This window comes from Eschrichtius robustus, chromosome 4 (genome assembly GCF_028021215.1).
Source record: "Eschrichtius robustus isolate mEscRob2 chromosome 4, mEscRob2.pri, whole genome shotgun sequence".
Lineage (NCBI taxonomy): Eukaryota > Metazoa > Chordata > Mammalia > Artiodactyla > Eschrichtiidae > Eschrichtius > Eschrichtius robustus.
In genome coordinates this window covers 28,650,084-28,668,754 of record NC_090827.1, presented here as the reverse complement: position 1 = coordinate 28,668,754, position 18,671 = coordinate 28,650,084, and the positions used below count along the sequence as shown (strand labels likewise).

Genomic DNA, 18,671 nt, shown 5'->3' with positions numbered 1-18,671 from the left:
AACGTAAGAAAACTGAAACATAGAGGGAAGAAGGTAGACCAGCTAAGGACCTTGGGACCCAAAGAACAACATGGCAGTGTGTTGCTTGGGTTTCCTTTTGCCTTTTATGTCTTAGACTGGGTGCTGGAGAAGCAGATAACCCAGAAACACCAATGAGCACAGACAAACAATTCCCAAGAAAGGCCTGCTGTCTCTAGCCAAACAACCCGGAAAGGGGCGACATAGTAAGACAGAAAACTTTTAAGCAGTAGTCATTCTACCGCAGCCAAATAACACAGAAAAAACTGTGGCCCCACCCACACCCACACCAGCAGAGGCTGAGAACCTATACTGTCACCCTTTCCAGGCTGTAATGAGATGCCCTACCCTCCCAACTGGGGTGGTAACAGAGAAGATTGAGTAGGGAGCTTTTACTTCCACTGCTACCGGCAGTAACAAGGTATCCCTTCCTCTCCCCCATCACCCGGGGTAGTGTTATAAGTGGCCTGGACTTTCACTGCCATCCAGAGGTAAGCAAAGCCATATCATTGTGGTGTCATTAAAGCCACCTGGGGAGCAATAATGAGGCACCCCTCCTCTTTCCAGCCAAAGAGATATCAGTGGAGGCTTGACTGGGGACTGGAAATCCCATCCCTGCCCATCAGTGATGAGGAGCCTCTTCTTTCAGACGTCATCAGAGGCCAAGGGGGAAACCTCAACTTCTACTCACACCTTGGAGTAACAAGGTGGTATCCTCACTTCCTGTACCAAACAGGACAATTAAAACAGAAGCTTTAGATAAGGTCCAGAGCCTTATAAGACAATACCTCAAGTGATCACAAATCGATTGAAAATCACTTACCATACTAAACATTAGGAACACTTCAAATCATATTTAAAAAGTCAATCAATAGAAATGCACATGAAGATGACAGAAGGGTTAGAATTGCCTAACAAAGACTTTAAAGCATCCATTATAAAAATGCTTCAATGAGCAATTACAAATATGCTTGAAACATTTAGAATAAAAGTCTCAGCAAAGAAATAGAAAGTCTGAGCAAATAAACACAAGGTATAAAGAATCAAATAGAAATTCTATAAATTAAAAGTACAAAACCAAAATGAAACTAACAATGAATAACATAAACAGCAGAATAACAGAGGAAAAAAAATCAGTAAACTGGAAAATAGAAAAATGGACATTATTCAATCTGAACAGTAGAGAAAATAGACTGAAAGAGAAAAAAGGAACATAACCTCACATACAAGTGAGACTATAACAAAAGATTTAACATTGTTATATGTTTCCTAGAAGAAGAGGAGAAAGAAGGCATAGCTGAAAAAGTACTAAAAAAAAAAAGGTTGAAAACTTCAAATACTTGACAAAAGATATAAACTTCCATAATTTAAGAAGTTGAGTGAACTCCAAAGAGATAAGCCCAGTGAAATCCACACGAAGACACATCATAGTCAAACTTCTGAAAACTGAAGATAAAGAAAAAACCTTGAAAGCAGCAAAAGAGATGTGACACCTTACCTATAGGGGAAAAGCAATTCACACGACAGTGAATTTCACATCCGGAATCATGCAGGCCGGGAAGAAGTGGCACATTTTTCAATACTGAAAGAAAAGAAACTATCAACCCAGAATTCTATACCCAGCAAAAATATCTTTCAGGAATGAAGGGGAAATCAAGATATTTTCAGATGAAGGAAAAGTAATAGAATTTGTCATTAGCAGACATACCCTAAAAGAATAGCTAAAGGAAATTTTCTAAACAAAAGAAAATAATAAAAAAAGGAATCTGAAATATCAAGAAGGAAGAAAGGACAGCATAAGCAAAAATATGGGTAAATGCAATATACTTTGCTTCTCTTGAACTTCTAAATTATGTTTGACATTTGAAGCAAAAATTTTAATATTATCTGATGTGGTTCTCAATGTGTGTAGAGAAAATACGTAAGGCAGTTACATTATAAATGGGGAAGAACAAAGGAAAGTAAAGAGAAGTAGAAGTAAGGATTTCACAGTACACTTGAACTAGAAAAGTGATGATACCAGTGGGCTGTTGTAAGTTATGTATATATAATATAATATCTAGAACAACTGCTGAAAAACTGTACAAAGAGATAGAGTCAGAAAACACTAGATAAATCAAAATGGAATTCTAAAAAACATGTTCACCTAACTCCCAGGAAGTCAGGAAAAAGAAAACAACAGAAAACAAAAAATAAAATGGTAGACATACACTCTAACTAATCAGTAGTTACATATAAATGCAAATGATCTGAATATATCAATTAAAAGACAGATTGGCCGAGTGAATTAAAAATATATGACTCGACTATATGTTACCTGTAAGAAACTCACTGCATTTATAACAATATAGACAGGCTGAAAGTAAAGAAATGAAAAATGGTATATCATGTAAACATTAATCAAAAGAAAGTGGAATAGCTGTATTAATACTAGAAAAAGTAGAATTTAGACTAAAAAAATTACCAGAGAGAGATATTATGTTATGATAAAGAGACAATCCTTCAAGGGGATATAACAATATAAATGTGTATGCACCAAAAACAGATGCAAAATATGTAAATCAAAAACTAATACAACTGGAAAGAGAAATAGGTAAATTCACAATTATAGTTGGAAACGTTAGCACCTCTCTCTCAACACTTGATAGAACAAAAAGACAGAAAATCAGCAAGAATATAAAAGAATTAAACACCACTATTACCCAAGAAGATTTAATCAACATTTATAGAACACTCCACCCAACAGCAGACTATAAAATCTTTTCAAGTGCTCAGAACATACTCCAAGTTAGACCATGTCCTGGATCATAAAATAAATTTCTACCAAGTTAAAAAACTGAAATCATACGGAGTGTGTTCTTTGACCACAATGAAATCAAAATCGAGTCAATAACAGAAAGATAATTGGAAAATGTTCAATCACTTGGAAACTGAACAACACACTTCCAAATAATCTATGGGTCAAAGAAATCTCAAAAAGAATTTTTAAAAAATACATTAAACTGAATAAAAATTCAACATATCAAAAATTCGAGGGAACCAGCTAAAGCAACACTAAGAGGAAACATAACACTTAGTGCACGTATTAGAAGAGAGGAACAGCCTTAGTCATCTAGGCTTCTCCTCATGAAACTAGAAAAAGAAGAGCAAAGTAAACCTAAAGCAAGAAGAAGGAAGGAAATAAATGTGAGAGTGGAAATCAGTAAAATTGAAAACAGAAGAACAATAGTGAAGATCAGTGAAACAAAAGAACTAGTTGTTTGAAAAGATCAATAAAATTGACAGACTGACAAAGGGAAAAAAGAAGACAATTTACTATTATCAAAAATAGTATCAGAAACAAGGATACAAACCCTGCAAACATCAAAAGGGTAAGAGAATACTATGAACAGCTCCACACACATAAATTTACAACCAATTTTTTGAAAATTGAAAATGATCAGAACTCACTCACTTTGAAGTAGGTAATATGAACAGCCCTATAACTGTTAAGTAAACTTGTAATTAGGAAACTCCCAAAAGGAAATCTCCAGGCTCAGATGTCTTTATTGGAGAATTCTATGAAACTTTTCAAGAAGAGTTAAAACCAATTCTACAGTCTCTTCCTGAAAATAGAAGAGAAGGAAATATTTCCCAATCCATTTCACAAAATAATTATTACCCTGCTATCAAAACCAGTCAAAGACACTACAAAAAAATAAAACTACAGACTAATATCCTTCATGGAATAAACCCAAATATCCTTAATAAAATATCAGAATTCAACAATCTTTTAAAAGAATTATACATCCTGACCAAGTAGAGTTTATTCCAAGGATGCAAAGCTGGTTCACTATTTGAATATCAGTCAGTGTGATCCACTATGTTAATAGGCTGAAGAAGAAAAATCTTATTTTATCAGTCAATGCAGTAAAAGCATTTGAAAAATTTCTCCACTCATTCATGGTAAAACTGACAGGAAATAAAACACTGATAGAAAAAAATAGTAATTCCAAAGGAAACTGCCTCAAATTGATAAAAGAGCAACTATAGAAAACCTACAGTTAACAATATACTTAACGGTGAAAGACTTAATGCTTTCCCCCTAAGACTGGGAACAAGCAAGAATGTCCCCTTTCACCACTCTTACTCAAAATAGTGTTGGAAATTCTAGTCAGTGCATTAAGGTGAGAGAAGGAAATAAAAGGCACACAGATTGGAAAGGAAGAGATCGAACTGTCCCTATTTGCAAATAACATGATCATGTATAAAATCCCCACGGAATGTACCAAAAAAAAAAAAAAAATGCTAGAACTAGTAAGTGAATCCTGCAAGATTTCAGGGTACAAGATAAACATACAAAAATCAATTTCTATTTAGCATATTTCTATATACTAGTAGTGAACATGTAGACACTGAAATTAAAAATACATTACTGTTTACAATCACACACACAAGAAATACTTAGCTGTAAATTTAACAAAACTTGTATGAGATTTGTATGCTGAAAGCTATACAATACTAATGAAAGAAATCAGAGGATCTGAATAAATGGAACGATATATCATGTTCATGGATTGAAGGACATGGTAGTAAAGATGTCAAGACTTCCCAAGTTGATTACACATTTAATACAGTTCCTGTCAAAATCCTAACAAGACTTCTTTGTAGATAAGAGCAAGTTTATTCTAAAACTCATATGGAAATACAAAGAACCTGAATAAATAAAAATGATTCATTAAAGGAAAGGAGTAGGAGTAATTAGTGTACCTGATTTTAGGACTTACTTTATAGCTACAGTTAGCAGAACAGTGTAATATTGGTAGAGGGATAGACACATAGATCAGTGGAACAAGACAGGGAAGCCATACAATATGATAAAGGTGCAAAATAATTCAGTGGAGAAGAGATAACCTTTTCAGCAAATGGTTTTGGAGCAATTGGACATTCATAGGTAAAACAATAACAACAAAATTTAACCTTGACCTAAATCTCATGCTTTATGTAAGAATGAATTCGACATGAATCTTGAATATAAATATAAAACAACACTTTAACTTTTAGCAAAAAATCATGGAAGCAAATCTTTAGAATCTTAGGCTATGCAGTGACTTCTTAGACTTAACACTAGACAGTTTATAAAACAAGAAGTGGATAAGTTGTACTTCATCAAAAATTTTTTTGTTTGCTCCGCAAAGATGCTATGAAGTAGCGGAAAAGACAAGCAACAAGGTAGGAGAAAATATTTGCCAAGCACATATCTGACAAAGGACTAGTGTCTAGAGTATATAAAGAACTCCCCAAACCCAAAATTTAAAAAGCAGACAACCCAATTACAAATTGGTTGAGACATGAAGAGACATCCCACAAAAGATTATATACACATGGCAAATAAGCATGTGAAAAGGTTTTTTAACATCATTCATTAGCCATTAGGGATAATGCAAAGTAAAACCAAAATGAGATGTCACTACACACCTATCAGAATGGTTAAAGTAAAAAATAGTAAGAACACCAAATACTGGTATGGATGCAGAGTAACTGGATCACTTATACATTGCTGATGGGATATGAAATGACACAGTCACTCTGTAAAACAGTTTAGCAGTTTCTCACAAAACTAAGTATTCAACTGATAGACAGCCCAGCAATTGCATTTCTGGGAATTTATCCCAGAAATAAAAATTTATGTTTACACGTACATGAATGTACATGAATGTACATAGCATTTTTTTAAAATTTTACTTATTTATATTTGGCTGTGTTGGGTCCTCGTTGTTGTGTGCAGGCATTCTCTAGTTGTGGCGAGCGGGGTCTACTCTTCATTGCGGTGGCTTCTTTTGTTGCGGAGCATGGGCTGTAGGTGTGTGGGCTTCAGTAGTTGCAGCACATGGGCTCAATAGTTGTGGCTCATGGGCTCTAGAGCGCAGGCTCAGTAGCTGTGGCGCACGGGCTTAGTTGCTCCGCGGCATGTGGGATCTTCCCGGACCAGGGCTCAAACCCTTGTCCCCTGCATTGACAGGCGGATTCTTAACCACTGCGCCACCAGGGAAGTCCCTACATAGCAGTTTTATTTGTAATATCCAAGAACTAGAAACAGCCCAGATGTTGTTCACTGGGTGATTAGTGAAGCAAACATCCATACCATGGAAAACAATAAAAAAGGAATGAATGGCTTACATAACAGCTTGGATCCATCCCCAAAGAATTATGCTGATTGAAAAAAGCCAATCTGGGAGGTGTCATTCTATTTATATACTGTATTATTCCATTGATATAACATTCTTGAAATGCCAAGATTTTAGAAATAGAGAATAGAGTGGTTAGTGTTTGTGGGGATTTAAAGAGGGGATGGAGGGGAAGGAAGTGGGTGTGGTTATAAAAGGGCAACCTGAGACGGTAATGGAAATGTTCTGTATCCTGATTGTATCAATGTCAGTATCCTATCTGTGATACTGTGCTATAACTTTATAAGATATTACCATTGGGGAAATTAGGTAACATATAGAAGGGATCTCTCTGTAATATTTTTTACAACTTCATGTGAATCTAAAGTTAACCTCAAAATAAAAGGTGTGATTAAGGAAAAATGAATAAAGCAGAAGGTATCTCTTGGTGAAGTAAATAACACTGAGATGGAAATGTATTTTGTGAGGCTTTTGAATACCAAAATAGATTTTGGTTTTAATTCGTAAGATAATAAGGACCTGAAAAAAAAATCTTGATTATAGGTATAGCACAAAGTAAGTGAATAGAAAATTAGTCACAGTAGATAGAATAAATTCTTACATATAGAATTATGAATTATGACAATCTTTCACAAATATTTTCTAAAACATCATAATGTTTGGAAATCACTTTTTTAAAAAGCAAAGCCTTAAAGATAGAATTGGGTTGCCAATATATTATTAGTATAAAAAGTAATAGCATTATGAACCTGAAATAGTCCTTTTAGTGCATAGAGGTTAAATCCTAAAACTGATATTATTACTGGAAGTACAACTTTGGCAGATATTGAAAGATATACTTCTTTTTAAGGTTATACTTCTTTTTAAGGTATGTGTTAATACCTTGATGGTGTTTGTAAGTACATTGCTGGGATCTCTGATTATGCTTCTCCCTTGGAGCAACATTATAAATGATTGCTCTATTTCTGAGTCACAGATCTATTTGAAAATCTGAAGGAAGTTTTGGACCATCTCCTCAGATAAGTGGACCATCCACCTAATTTTTCATACCATAGGGTTCACAGACCACCTGAAAGCTATCTCTGATTCAGAAGAAAGGGTCCAGAGTATCTGTATATGATTAATTTCAGTGTGATATGTAGTCATCCAAAAACAACTACCATACCATAGGGTTCACAGACCACCTGAAAGCTATCTCTGATTCAGAAGAAAGGGTCCAGAGTATCTGTATATGATTAATTTCAGTGTGATATGTAGTCCTCCAGAAACAACTACCATACCATAGGGTTCACAGGCCACCTGAAAGCTATCTCTGATTCGGAAGAAAGGGTCCAGTACTAGTATCTGTATATGATTAATTTCAGTGTGATATGTAGTCCTCCAGAAACAACTACCATACCATAGGGTTCACAGGCCACCTGAAAGCTATCTCTGATTCGGAAGAAAGGGTCCAGAGTATCTGTATATGATTAATTTCAGTGTGATGTGTAGTCATCCAAAAACAACTACCATACCATAGGGTTCACAGGCCACCTGAAAGCTATCTCTGATTCAGAAGAAAGGGTCCAGAGTATCTGTATATGACTAATTTCAGTGTGATACGTAGTCCTCCGGAAACAACTACCATACCGTAGGGTTCACAGACCACCTGAAAGCTATTTCTGATTCGGAAGAAAGGGTCCAGAGTATCTGTATATGATTAATTTCAGTGTGATATGTAGTCCTCCAGAAACAACTACCATACCATAGGGTTCACAGACCACCTGAAAGCTATCTCTGATTCGGAAGAAAGGGTCCAGAGTATCTGTATATGATTAATTTCAGTGTGATGTGTAGTCCTCCGGAAACAACTACCTAATGAGCACGTATTTGCTTGCACAGTGCCTATGGCAGCCACCACATGGGATCTCAAAAGTATTTTTAAAATAATCCCATATGCAAGAGGCTTATGATCCAGTTTAAGAAGTAAGCTGTTCTTATAAAATGATTAATTATTAGATGTTTCAGAATGTGAATAGGGTGATTCTTGCATTTAGATTAAAGCGTTACAGCTTTTGTAAATGACCTCGAGAAGACATTTTGGTAATTAATGTGATCTTTTGGGCATGGGAGTATGAGGTAGGCAATAGAATTCTTTATGAATATCATGAAAGTAGCAAAGTGAGATAGGAGGACTAGAGATATGGATATATGGATTCATTCAAAAACAAACTCAGTCTCTATGCTCTACCGTGGGGATATTGCAGTGAAAACTTAGATACAGTCCCTACCCTCATGGAGTTGACAGTTTAAGAGAAATAAATTGTTCAGGAATAAATGAAGAATAGCTTACTCTGGGCTGGAGTGTGCGAAAAAAGGTTTATGGTGTAGGTTGCATAGAGTTTACTTACTGTCCTAAAATAAATTTGACCTTGAACAAGTTTCCTAACCTTTTTGAACCTCAGGGGGCTCATCTGTAAAGTTGAGACACTAATGGATAAAGTAATAAGATATTGGGTTCAGAGCCTGGTAGTTGGTGGCTACTGCTATTGTTATTGGTTTGAAGGGCAGTAATGAATGACTAGATTGGGATACTCAAGAAAAGAAGCAGGAAGTTAGGGGAGCACAGTGGTAAGAAAGCAAGATGAGCATTCCTTTATGTTCCAGGCAGTAGGGAGACTTGCCTGATTAATATAAAAAATTGTATTGGGAGGTAATATGTGTAATTGTAAGCAATGTATAATACCTTTAAAAGAAATTGTTACTGTCTTATTTTTTTGATTAACCTCAAGTCATTTTTTGTTGTTGTTTGACAAGTAGCCTTTATATGGGGCAGTCTTTTATAATATAAAAACGTTGCTTATCGGGGCTTCCCTGGTGGCGCAGCGGTTGAGAATCCGCCTGCCAATGCAGGGGACACGGGTTCGAGCCCTGGTCTGGGAAGATCCCACATGCCGCCGAGCAACTAGGCCCGTGAGCCACAATTACTGAGCCTGCGCGTCCGGAGCCTGTGCTCCGCAACAAGAGAGGCCGCGATAATGAGAGGCCTGCGCACCGCGATGAAGAGTGGCCCCCGCTTGCCGCAACTAGAGAAAGCCCTCGCACAGAAACAAAGACCCAACACAGCCAAAAATAAATAAATAAATAAATAAATAAATAAATAAATAAACCCAAAAAGTTAAAAAAAAAAAAAAAAACTTTGCTTATCAACTTTTGCTCATTACTTTTTCAGAGATTGGAAACGCTTATGCGGTTTTAAGCAATCCAGAAAAACGAAAGCAGTATGACCTCACAGGCAATGAAGAACAAGCATGTAATCAGCAGAACAATGGTAGATTTAATTTCCATAGAGGTTGTGAAGCTGATATAACTCCAGAAGACTTGTTTAATATATTCTTTGGTGGTGGATTTCCTTCAGGTATTTTAATGTTATTTATAAATATTTGTACTTTATGAAGCTAGAGATCATCACCTCCAGTTAGGCTATTTAGAGATTTATGTACCTTCTCCCTGACATTTTCTTATAGTATTATGATCCTGTGATGGTTTTTCATGAAGATAGAAGAAAATTGTTAGACTTATTACCTTTATTGTAAGTCTTTTTCCTAGAACATACTTTATTTTTAAAAAGATGTTGTGTATTTTACATAGAGCTGAAGAAAGGATCTGTAAGTAGGAGATCTAGTGGCAATGCATTAGTTAAGTGCCAATACAATTATAGGAAGTAACCTGTACCTTGAAGGACTATTTGACATTGGTTCTTTGAAGATCTTTGTAGATTTCATTAATAATATTGTAGATTGTTAATATGGATGTATGTGGAGGTACTGTCCATTGAAATGTCTGAATCATGGGTTACATGTAAAGTAAGTGGGTTTTAAAAAATTACATTAAGATAGAAATAATTTCTTGAACTAGGCTATCAAAGTAAAATACTGTAGAAGTACTACTAAATGAATAGATTTTTAGTACCAGCATAAGTAGTACTGTGTTTTACTTACATTTACTGTAAGTTGCTTGTGTGGAAATTAATTTTCTTTAAGAGTAGCTCCTCTAAGGTGTTTAAAATTATAGCTCCAGTCTTGTTTACAGCAGTAACGAAAGGTGCTAAGTTAAACATCCCATTCAAAATTAGGATAGTCTTTATGAATGTAGCAATATACTTTGGCCTGGTAGTCCTGTCTGAATATTATTGAGAAAGATTGTGATCATTGATAAGGCATTTTGTAAAGCATCCTTGAAAGAAAGAGGATGTGTAAATACAAATTAATGACTGAAAATATAACCTGCATTTTGACATACTAGGATACATAATTACCTCTCACAAAAAAATTATTCAGACTAATAATTTTGACTAAAAATATGCTGGGAACAATTAGAAATCTTTCAGACAATAGTGAATTTTTCTGATAGTTGATTTGCAGTTCTTTTGCGTGTTATAACATAGTTTACTTTATCAGTGATAGCCATTTCTGGTTGGTCACCTTTTTTGAAAACAACTTGAATGTCCATCAACAAGAAAATGTTTGAAAATTGTGGTCCACCTGTACCATAGTATATTATACAGCTGTTTTTAAAAAATGAATTAGAGCACGAGCTTTTGATTTCTAGAAGTACTTGTGATTCATTGATAAATGCAGAAAGCAGAGTTTCAGATTAATGATCCAAGGTTTGTAAAATCAACCAACCACAGCAAAAGTCCTCCCTGTATGCAGTATGAGGGAGGAACTCTCATTCAAGTTTTCATCAAGAAAGAGCTTCTCCTTTACTTTAAGGGAAGCAAAGAAGAATCATTCCTGGTTTTGTCCACCCTTCACTCACAAGAGGAGAGGGCAGTAAGCATTCATTACTCAAACATGCATTGTTTTAGTAATTAAAAATAAATAAATAAAAATATAAAGGAAAATATGATTTTTCTGATGATAATTGTTCTCCCTGATTTAACCTTGCTTTTAATTTTCTAGGTAGTGTACATTCATTTTCAAATGGACGAGCTGGCTATAGCAATCAACATCAGCATCAACATAGTGGACATGAAAGAGAAGAAGAAAGAGGAGATGTATGTTTATGATATGATTAGAAATCAGAAAATGGCAAATTTCAGCTCAGGAAAAGCATAGAGTTGTCTGAAAATAGGGCAAGTTGGTTTAAAATGAAGTAATGAGTTTTCTTTTACCAGAGGTGTTCAATAGAGACTAGAGAATCCCTTAGGGATATTGGGGGAGCAGGGGTAGAAGTCAAGGTGACAGGTGGTTGGGCAATATGACACCTTCACATTTGATATTCTATGATTCTAATGAAGGTAAACTTGCAGTGTGCATGTTCTGAACGTAAATTCTTATTGTTGGTTCTAAAGAATTTAGAATTAATACTGAAAAAATTAAATTAGAAGTCACTTTCCTTATCCTAATGCAGTTATACCTAATTGCATATAGCAGTTAAATTACGTGAAGGAGAAATATAAATGGAAAGAGCACTGGACCAGAAATTAAAATGTCTGGTCCCCAGCTGTACCACTGTCATCAGTGTCCATGTTCCACCCTCAAATCCATGGTAAAAATAGTTTTGCAACCTGCTGCATATTGATAGAGTCTCTGTGTATGAAGATAAAGAGGGAGACAGAGAACTTCGTCATCTGTAAAATGAGATCAGGTTATACCAGTGTTTTCCAAATCAGGATCAGGATCTCTAGGTGAAGCACCTAAAAAGTTGTATTTTTAAGAATCACCCCAGGAAGTTGGTATGATCAGGCAGATTTGGAAGCACTGAACCGATGATCTCAAATGTCCTTTCTTCCTCTAAAAATGTTTGACAGTTGTTGGATTATTGACAACTAAAGTTATGTTACAATTTGTTATTCTTTGATGATTTTTTGTAGGGAGGTTTTTCTGTGTTTATCCAGCTGATGCCCATTATTGTATTGATCCTCGTGTCATTATTAAGCCAATTGATGGTCTCTAATCCTCCTTATTCCTTATATCCCAGATCGTAAGTAGCTCAGTGAAGTTTTACAAAAAAAGAACTGTTGTTTCTTACCTAACTTTAAAGGGCCTTGTGCTCTTTTAAACTTTTAAGTGCCAAATATTCTATTACTACATGTGTACCTGATTTTAAAATGTCTAATTTTAAAGGTAGTTTACTTAAGCAATAAGTTTGTATTATGTTAGTTTACATTTCTGTTCTATTGTGAATAAAGACAGAAGTGTTACATTCGAACTTGATGGCAATTTAGTGTAATAGGTAATGTGTTGACATCAAAGACAAAAAACTTTAGAAGACAAAAATACTTTAAAGACAAAAATAGAGTTGTGATTGATCTCACATAGGATGTGTGTCGTTAGGGTATGACTTCACTCTTCTGTTTATAAAATATTGATTAAATAAAAGCAAATATTACTTTTTTGTTATGTGAGGTATTTTTCCACAATATACTTTATATATAAGCGATCAGGACATATAGCAAATTTAATGCAGCATACCTTCCAAAAAACTTTAGTGTAATACAATGAATATAATGGAAACTTTGTAAAATCATATTGCTAGTGATTATATAGTATTAAAAACAGATTGGTCTAAAAATAAGAAGTAATTTATTTCTTCCAAATAAGATTTTTATTAACTATAAGTTGAGAGAACTTATAGGAACATAATGTATTAAAATATGATTACTTTTTTATGACATGAATGGTGGTTTTAGGTAATTTGAGATAATATTAAATACTTGATTACCAATATTGACTTTTTAATTATTTTTATTAGCTTGATTTGTAGAAGCAGATCAGAATGTACAATTTTAATTAAAAAAATAATGATCAAGCATTTCTTTTACAGTGGATCAGGGCAAACGATTAAAATGCAGACAGAAAACTTGGGTGTCGTTTATTATGTCAACAAAGACTTTAAAAATGAATATAAAGGAATGTTATTACAAAAGGTAGAAAAGAGTGTGGAAGAAGATTATGTGACTAATATTCGAAATAATTGCTGGAAAGAAAGACAACAAAGTAAGTTTATCAAATATTTAACATTTAAAAACTTACTCAGAGTCTTTGGAATTGATTACTGTAGATTTCCCTACTCAAGGAATGTTCTAGAATTGCCTGGCACATACTCGGAGCCCAGTACTTAAATGAGAAAATATGTTTTAATGTACATGTGGTCTTATAACAATATTTGGCACATGGCAAGGACTTAATAAATGGTATTTGTGTTATTGTTCTTAATAAATATTTGATGGAATAAGTAGATAATATCAAATTTCATTGTATTTAAGATGTTGTCAGTTGTAACATGCAACATTATTTTATGTACCACTAAGAAAAAAATCCTGGTATAAACTATGTCATCAGTTTTAATATGTATCCTGTTTCAGAATTAAATTTGAAACTCTTCATTAATTTAGCTTCAACAGGTAACACTTAATGTACAATGAGTTTTGTTGACATTCCACTTTCCTTTACTTATTTTGTAGGTAGAGAAGTTCTTGTGAACGCTTAATTTGTTTAGCCTCTTCCAGCCTCAGCTTCCTTAATTTAAGCAGTTATATCTATAAAAAGATTGACTATTGACTATAAGAATCTGCTGAGATGTTCCATGTGAACTGTGATTATAGTTTTTTGTTTTTCTTAGTGTTCCGAATAATAATATAGACCATATAGGATAGACATTGGAATTAAACAGACTAAAGTTGAATCCTAGGTCTGAAATTTTTAGCTGAGTGATTAAGGCCGAATATTCTAACCTCTATGAATTTATTTCCTCGTGTATAAAATGGATGATGATGATGATGGTGAGTGGGAACAGGAAGTAACTATAATTTATATAACGCCTATTTTTTCAGTCATTGTCCCAAGCCCTTTATATATATTAACTCATTTAAGCTCCACAATGACACTGTGAGGCAATTATACCCACTTTACATATGAGGAAACTGAGCCATAGAGAGACTAATTAGTAACTTGCCCAAGGTCATTGAGGTGATCTGTGATTCAAAACCAATTTGCTTTCATAATCTAGGCTCTGTGCTTCACAGTCTTCTCTCTAATACCTAACTTTATGGGTTTGTTGTGAAAATTAAATCAGGCAATAGTTGAAGTGTTTCACATGTAGTAAATACTCAGAAAATGGGAGCAATTATCATCTCTTATCCACCGGGGAAAATTAGATAAAACATAACCATTGTATACTTCTAAGAGAGTGCTTATCTCTGGCATTGGTTTCTTCATCTATATACTGATAGTTAGAGGAGAAACCTCCTTAGTTTCCAAGTCTCTGAGTCTGTGAATCAGTATGTTCTCAAAGTGGAGAAGGTTACATAAGACCAGTGGTTTTTCAGCTGGGAATGATTTGCCCCTGCCTCCCAGGGGACATTTGGTAATGTCTGGAAACTGTGTGCGTCAACACGGGGTTGGGGTGGAAGGGATTGCTACTGGCATCTGATGGGTTAAGGCCAGGGACGCTGCCTAACATTCTAGGATGCACAGGGCAACCTCCACACCAAGAATTATCTGGCCCCAAATGCCAGTATTGCTGAGGTTGAGAAACCGTGCATTAGCCAAAGGTCTTAAGGGAAGTATTTCCCAAATTTTACTTATTTAATTTTATTTCACCTAATTTTTTGATCTGTAGCACCTTGCACAGTTGTTGGCACAACATAGGCAGAATAAATTTTTGATGGATATATGAACAGTTGGATGAATGATTAATGAATTCATATGAATGAATGTATGAAAGACCTGCTTATTTTGTGCTAAAAGAATGACGAGCACATTAGATATCTCATTTTCAAATACAAGTCCTAGTCCCGAGCCAAATACGGGTGATTTTGGGGTTATGCATACTTACATTCTATTACCTTAAATAAAAATTGGGAATTGACTGCATAAATAGAAAGAAAGAAGGAAAGGTATTCATGTTTATGAATGAGTGTAATGTTATGTTTAAAGTGCCGGCTCTGGGACTGCCTTGCAAGATCCTGGCTTCACCAACGCATTGCCTAGTTACTTAACCTCTCTAAATCTTTGTTATCTTATCATTAAAATATGGACCATAACAGATAATATATGGTAACTCTTAGCGTAATGCCTTGTATCCATAAGTGTTCTATATTATTATTTATTATTATTATTATTTTTACTCCATCCCTAGCATAAGCCAAGTAGTTTTTCTGGCATAATTTAATCTTTTAACAATCCGACAAGATCAATATCAGTAGGTTCACAAAATGTGAAGAATTGGTCAATCAAGGTAAAGGGTTTTAGAGTGTTTATTGTGGTACTCAACTTGTGTATGTTTGAAATTTTCAATATAAAATTCAACAAATTCAGCACATCTATAGGTTAGGGGCTTGAATACACTTTTGCCAGGATTTTTCTGTTTTGGAGTCACTTCTAACACTCTCTAATGTCTAGATTGGTAAAATAGGTGTTTTATAAAATACAAGCAGTAATTTGAGGTAATGGAAAGAATATTAGGCTAGGAGTTAGAGATTTGGATTGAAATCTAGATTCTGCCATTTACTAGCCCTGTGAACTTTGCTTTATCTACCACACTTGGAAAGAATCATCTGCAAATGGATTTTACAAGTGCCTCATTTGTAAATAAAAGGAGGGGAGTGATTTTAATTGATTTTTTAAATCCTAACCTGATTGATCATTTCTGAAAGTCTTTACAAATAGAATACACTCTTATCTATGAGTTTATTTTGAATGTGGTCCTGATTGATGTCCTCTAATTTGGTCACTGTTTTTGGTTACATTTTATCTAAGTGAGCCCACCCTTTAGAAGTGTTAATAAACAGTGAAATGGCTGAGAATAACAGGAAAGTAACAAGGAATAGTTCCCTGAAGAATGCTTGATTTCTAGTCCCTTTATTTTTCTTTACTAATTCTATCCACATTTTGAAGGAAGCGTCAGAAGTACTTATTTGCTGAATATCACTGCTGCGATTGTATAGCAAGCTGTTTTTCTCTTTTGTGTTCCTTTAGTAAGTTTATTATATATGTTTTTAATTCAAGCAAACTCAGAACAAGATTGCAAATTTTTCTACTCAGATCTTGGCATAATTAATTAATCTGGAACCTTAATAAAAGGTTACAGCAAAACAACCACTAGCAGTATTGAATAGCATATGGTATCTTTGGGATAAGAGGTCAAGATAATGCTTTAGAGCAGCAGTTTTTAAACCTTTGGGAACAGGAGTGGAGGAGGGAAAGGGTTGATAGGATACCATCCTTATTTTCTTTTCTAGAGCAGCTCTGTGATTTATTTATTCATTCATTCATTTATTCATTCATTCACTCATTTATGGCTGCGTTGGGTCTTCGTTGCTGCGGGCAGGCTTTCTCTAGTTGCGGAGAGCGGGGCTTACTCTTTGTTGCAGTGCGCGGGCTTCTTCTTGTTGCGGAGCACTGGCTCCAGGCGTGCGGGCTTCAGTAGTTGCAGCACTTGGGCTTAGTAGTTGCAGCACGTGGGCCCTAGAGCACGAGGGCTTCAGTAGTTGTGGCAAGCGGGCTTGGTAGTTGTGGCGCACAGGCTTAGTTGCTCTGTGGCACGTGGGATCTTCCCGGACCTGGGCTCGAACCTGTGAACCCTGCATTGGCAGGCGGATTCTTAACCACTGCACCACCAAGGAAGTCCCTCTGTGTTTGTTTCACACGGTAGGATTCCAAATGGCTTTTAGGTCTAGTACTTGGATTTCTTTAAAAACAAACAAGCAAACAGTTAATAGAAATATATTGAAGGACTTCTATGAAACATCTTTGAGTTTAAACAACTAGTTGATCTAAATTACTATTTACTTAGCAAAATATTTTTTTTGGTTAACAGAAACAGATATGCAGTATGCAGCAAAAGTATACCATGATGAACGACTCCGAAGGAAGGCAGATGCCTTGAGCATGGACAACTGTAAAGAATTGGAGCGGCTGACCAGTATTTATAAAGGAGGATGAACTGGAATTTTATTTATACCTTTTAGAGTACTCTCTATTTTTTCTGTAAGTAAGTTTAGTTTCATCATGAGAGCTAAAGAAGAAGATTTGATGTTGAAAACTAAACTGAATAGTTGGTCCCTGAAATCTTGGACTGTTTATGACCTACTGGCTCCTTTAAATAGTAAAGAACTGAAAACTAAAATTAATATTTTAGTTATGCTTCTGCAATTATTTTCACTTTAAAAGCTTATATGATTCCTAACTAAAAATGTCTTGAGAAAGGATTATCGCACCTGTAGCAATTTCTGGTTTTAGATTCTCAATTTTTTTCCCTTGTCATGTAAATATTTATGGAATGATCATTTTGTGTATATACAGGTTATTGCCTTTTTATTTAAATTCTTTTGGTGTTTAGCTCCATGAGACACTTTAGTTTAAAGTGACGGAATAAATGTTTTATGACAAAATTGCATTTTCCTTGTCAGATGTCCAATGTGTGGAGGTTACAATGAAACTTTATCAAAAAGAAAAGAAAAAACAAAAGTTGTTTAACTTTGTGTAATATCTTGTAGCATTATCAGCGTAGAGGGAATTGATATTTTTAATATTGCCATTATATTCTAAATTATATATTGAGATAAATGAACTGGTGTAAAGTATAAGTTTGCTATTTATTTAGTTTTATGAATTGCTAAGCCATGCATAGAAATGAAATGCTATACTGATAGATTTTAAAGAAAATATGGGGAAATGGCTATGTAAACATTAACCAAAAAGGGTCTTCAACAGTAAATTGCAGTTATGTCATTTGCAATTCCAGTAACTAAAAGGCCCCCAAATGTTCATATGTATACATCTTTGAAGGCTACTAAAATTTATGAAGAACAGGACCTACCTGTTTTACCCCCCATGGAAATTTGCAGTTTCTTCTTAGTGATCAGGAGCCTTAGTAAACAGGATCCGAAACTAAATGAGTTCTTAATATTGTCTAATAGGAAAAATTACTACTGAAATGAAGCTTTGTGCCTTTTAACCTGATTGCCAGCTCGTAAACATATAGGTAGATTACAGCAGACTTACTTGATCAGAGCATGATCTGTTTGGCCATATACAGCAGTGAGCAGAAACATAGCAGCAGGTAGAATAGTGATTTATAACAAGTTATCCTTACAAAAATTTGAGCTAAAATCTATTCTCCATTGAGTAATTCAATTAATCCTATAGGAATAAGCTCCTTATAATTAAATCCATAATATAAATTGGAAAAATCAGCTGGAAATTGAAGTTTTAGTGCCTGTATGTTGGATATGAAACTATTTGATTTCTAGTCTTCTGTTTTTTTTTTTTTTTCTTCTGTGTTTAACAGTTGTAGTATTTTAATGATTTTGCTTTCATACTCATTTAACAGAACATGAACACGTCTTTGGTAGTTATTTTTGTATGTGAGAGAATGCTAGTTGGAGTGCAGTGTTCTTTTATTTAAAGATTTTTTTCTGAATATAATTTATATAGCATCTGTTGAATAGAACTTCTGAAATGACCATTCTTTTTTAAATGTTCTCTTGTATCCCCT

At 34.6% G+C, this 18,671-nt stretch overlaps 1 protein-coding gene across 3 annotated transcripts in view; it reads left to right on the top strand.

The window, feature by feature from the left end:
* The window catches only part of DNAJB14 (DnaJ heat shock protein family (Hsp40) member B14), a 44,167-nt gene extending 25,779 nt beyond the window's left edge, over positions 1–18,388 (top strand). For all 3 annotated transcript variants that reach the window (XM_068542067.1, XM_068542068.1, XM_068542066.1), the window contains 5 exons: positions 9,397–9,582; positions 11,129–11,223; positions 12,043–12,152; positions 12,996–13,168; positions 16,992–18,388. In XM_068542067.1, the coding sequence (XP_068398168.1) occupies positions 9,397–9,582; positions 11,129–11,223; positions 12,043–12,152; positions 12,996–13,168; positions 16,992–17,116 (689 nt within the window). In that variant the 3' untranslated portion in view covers positions 17,117–18,388. The remainder of the gene's footprint in view (positions 1–9,396; positions 9,583–11,128; positions 11,224–12,042; positions 12,153–12,995; positions 13,169–16,991) is intronic.
* Positions 18,389–18,671: the final 283 nt, after the last annotated feature.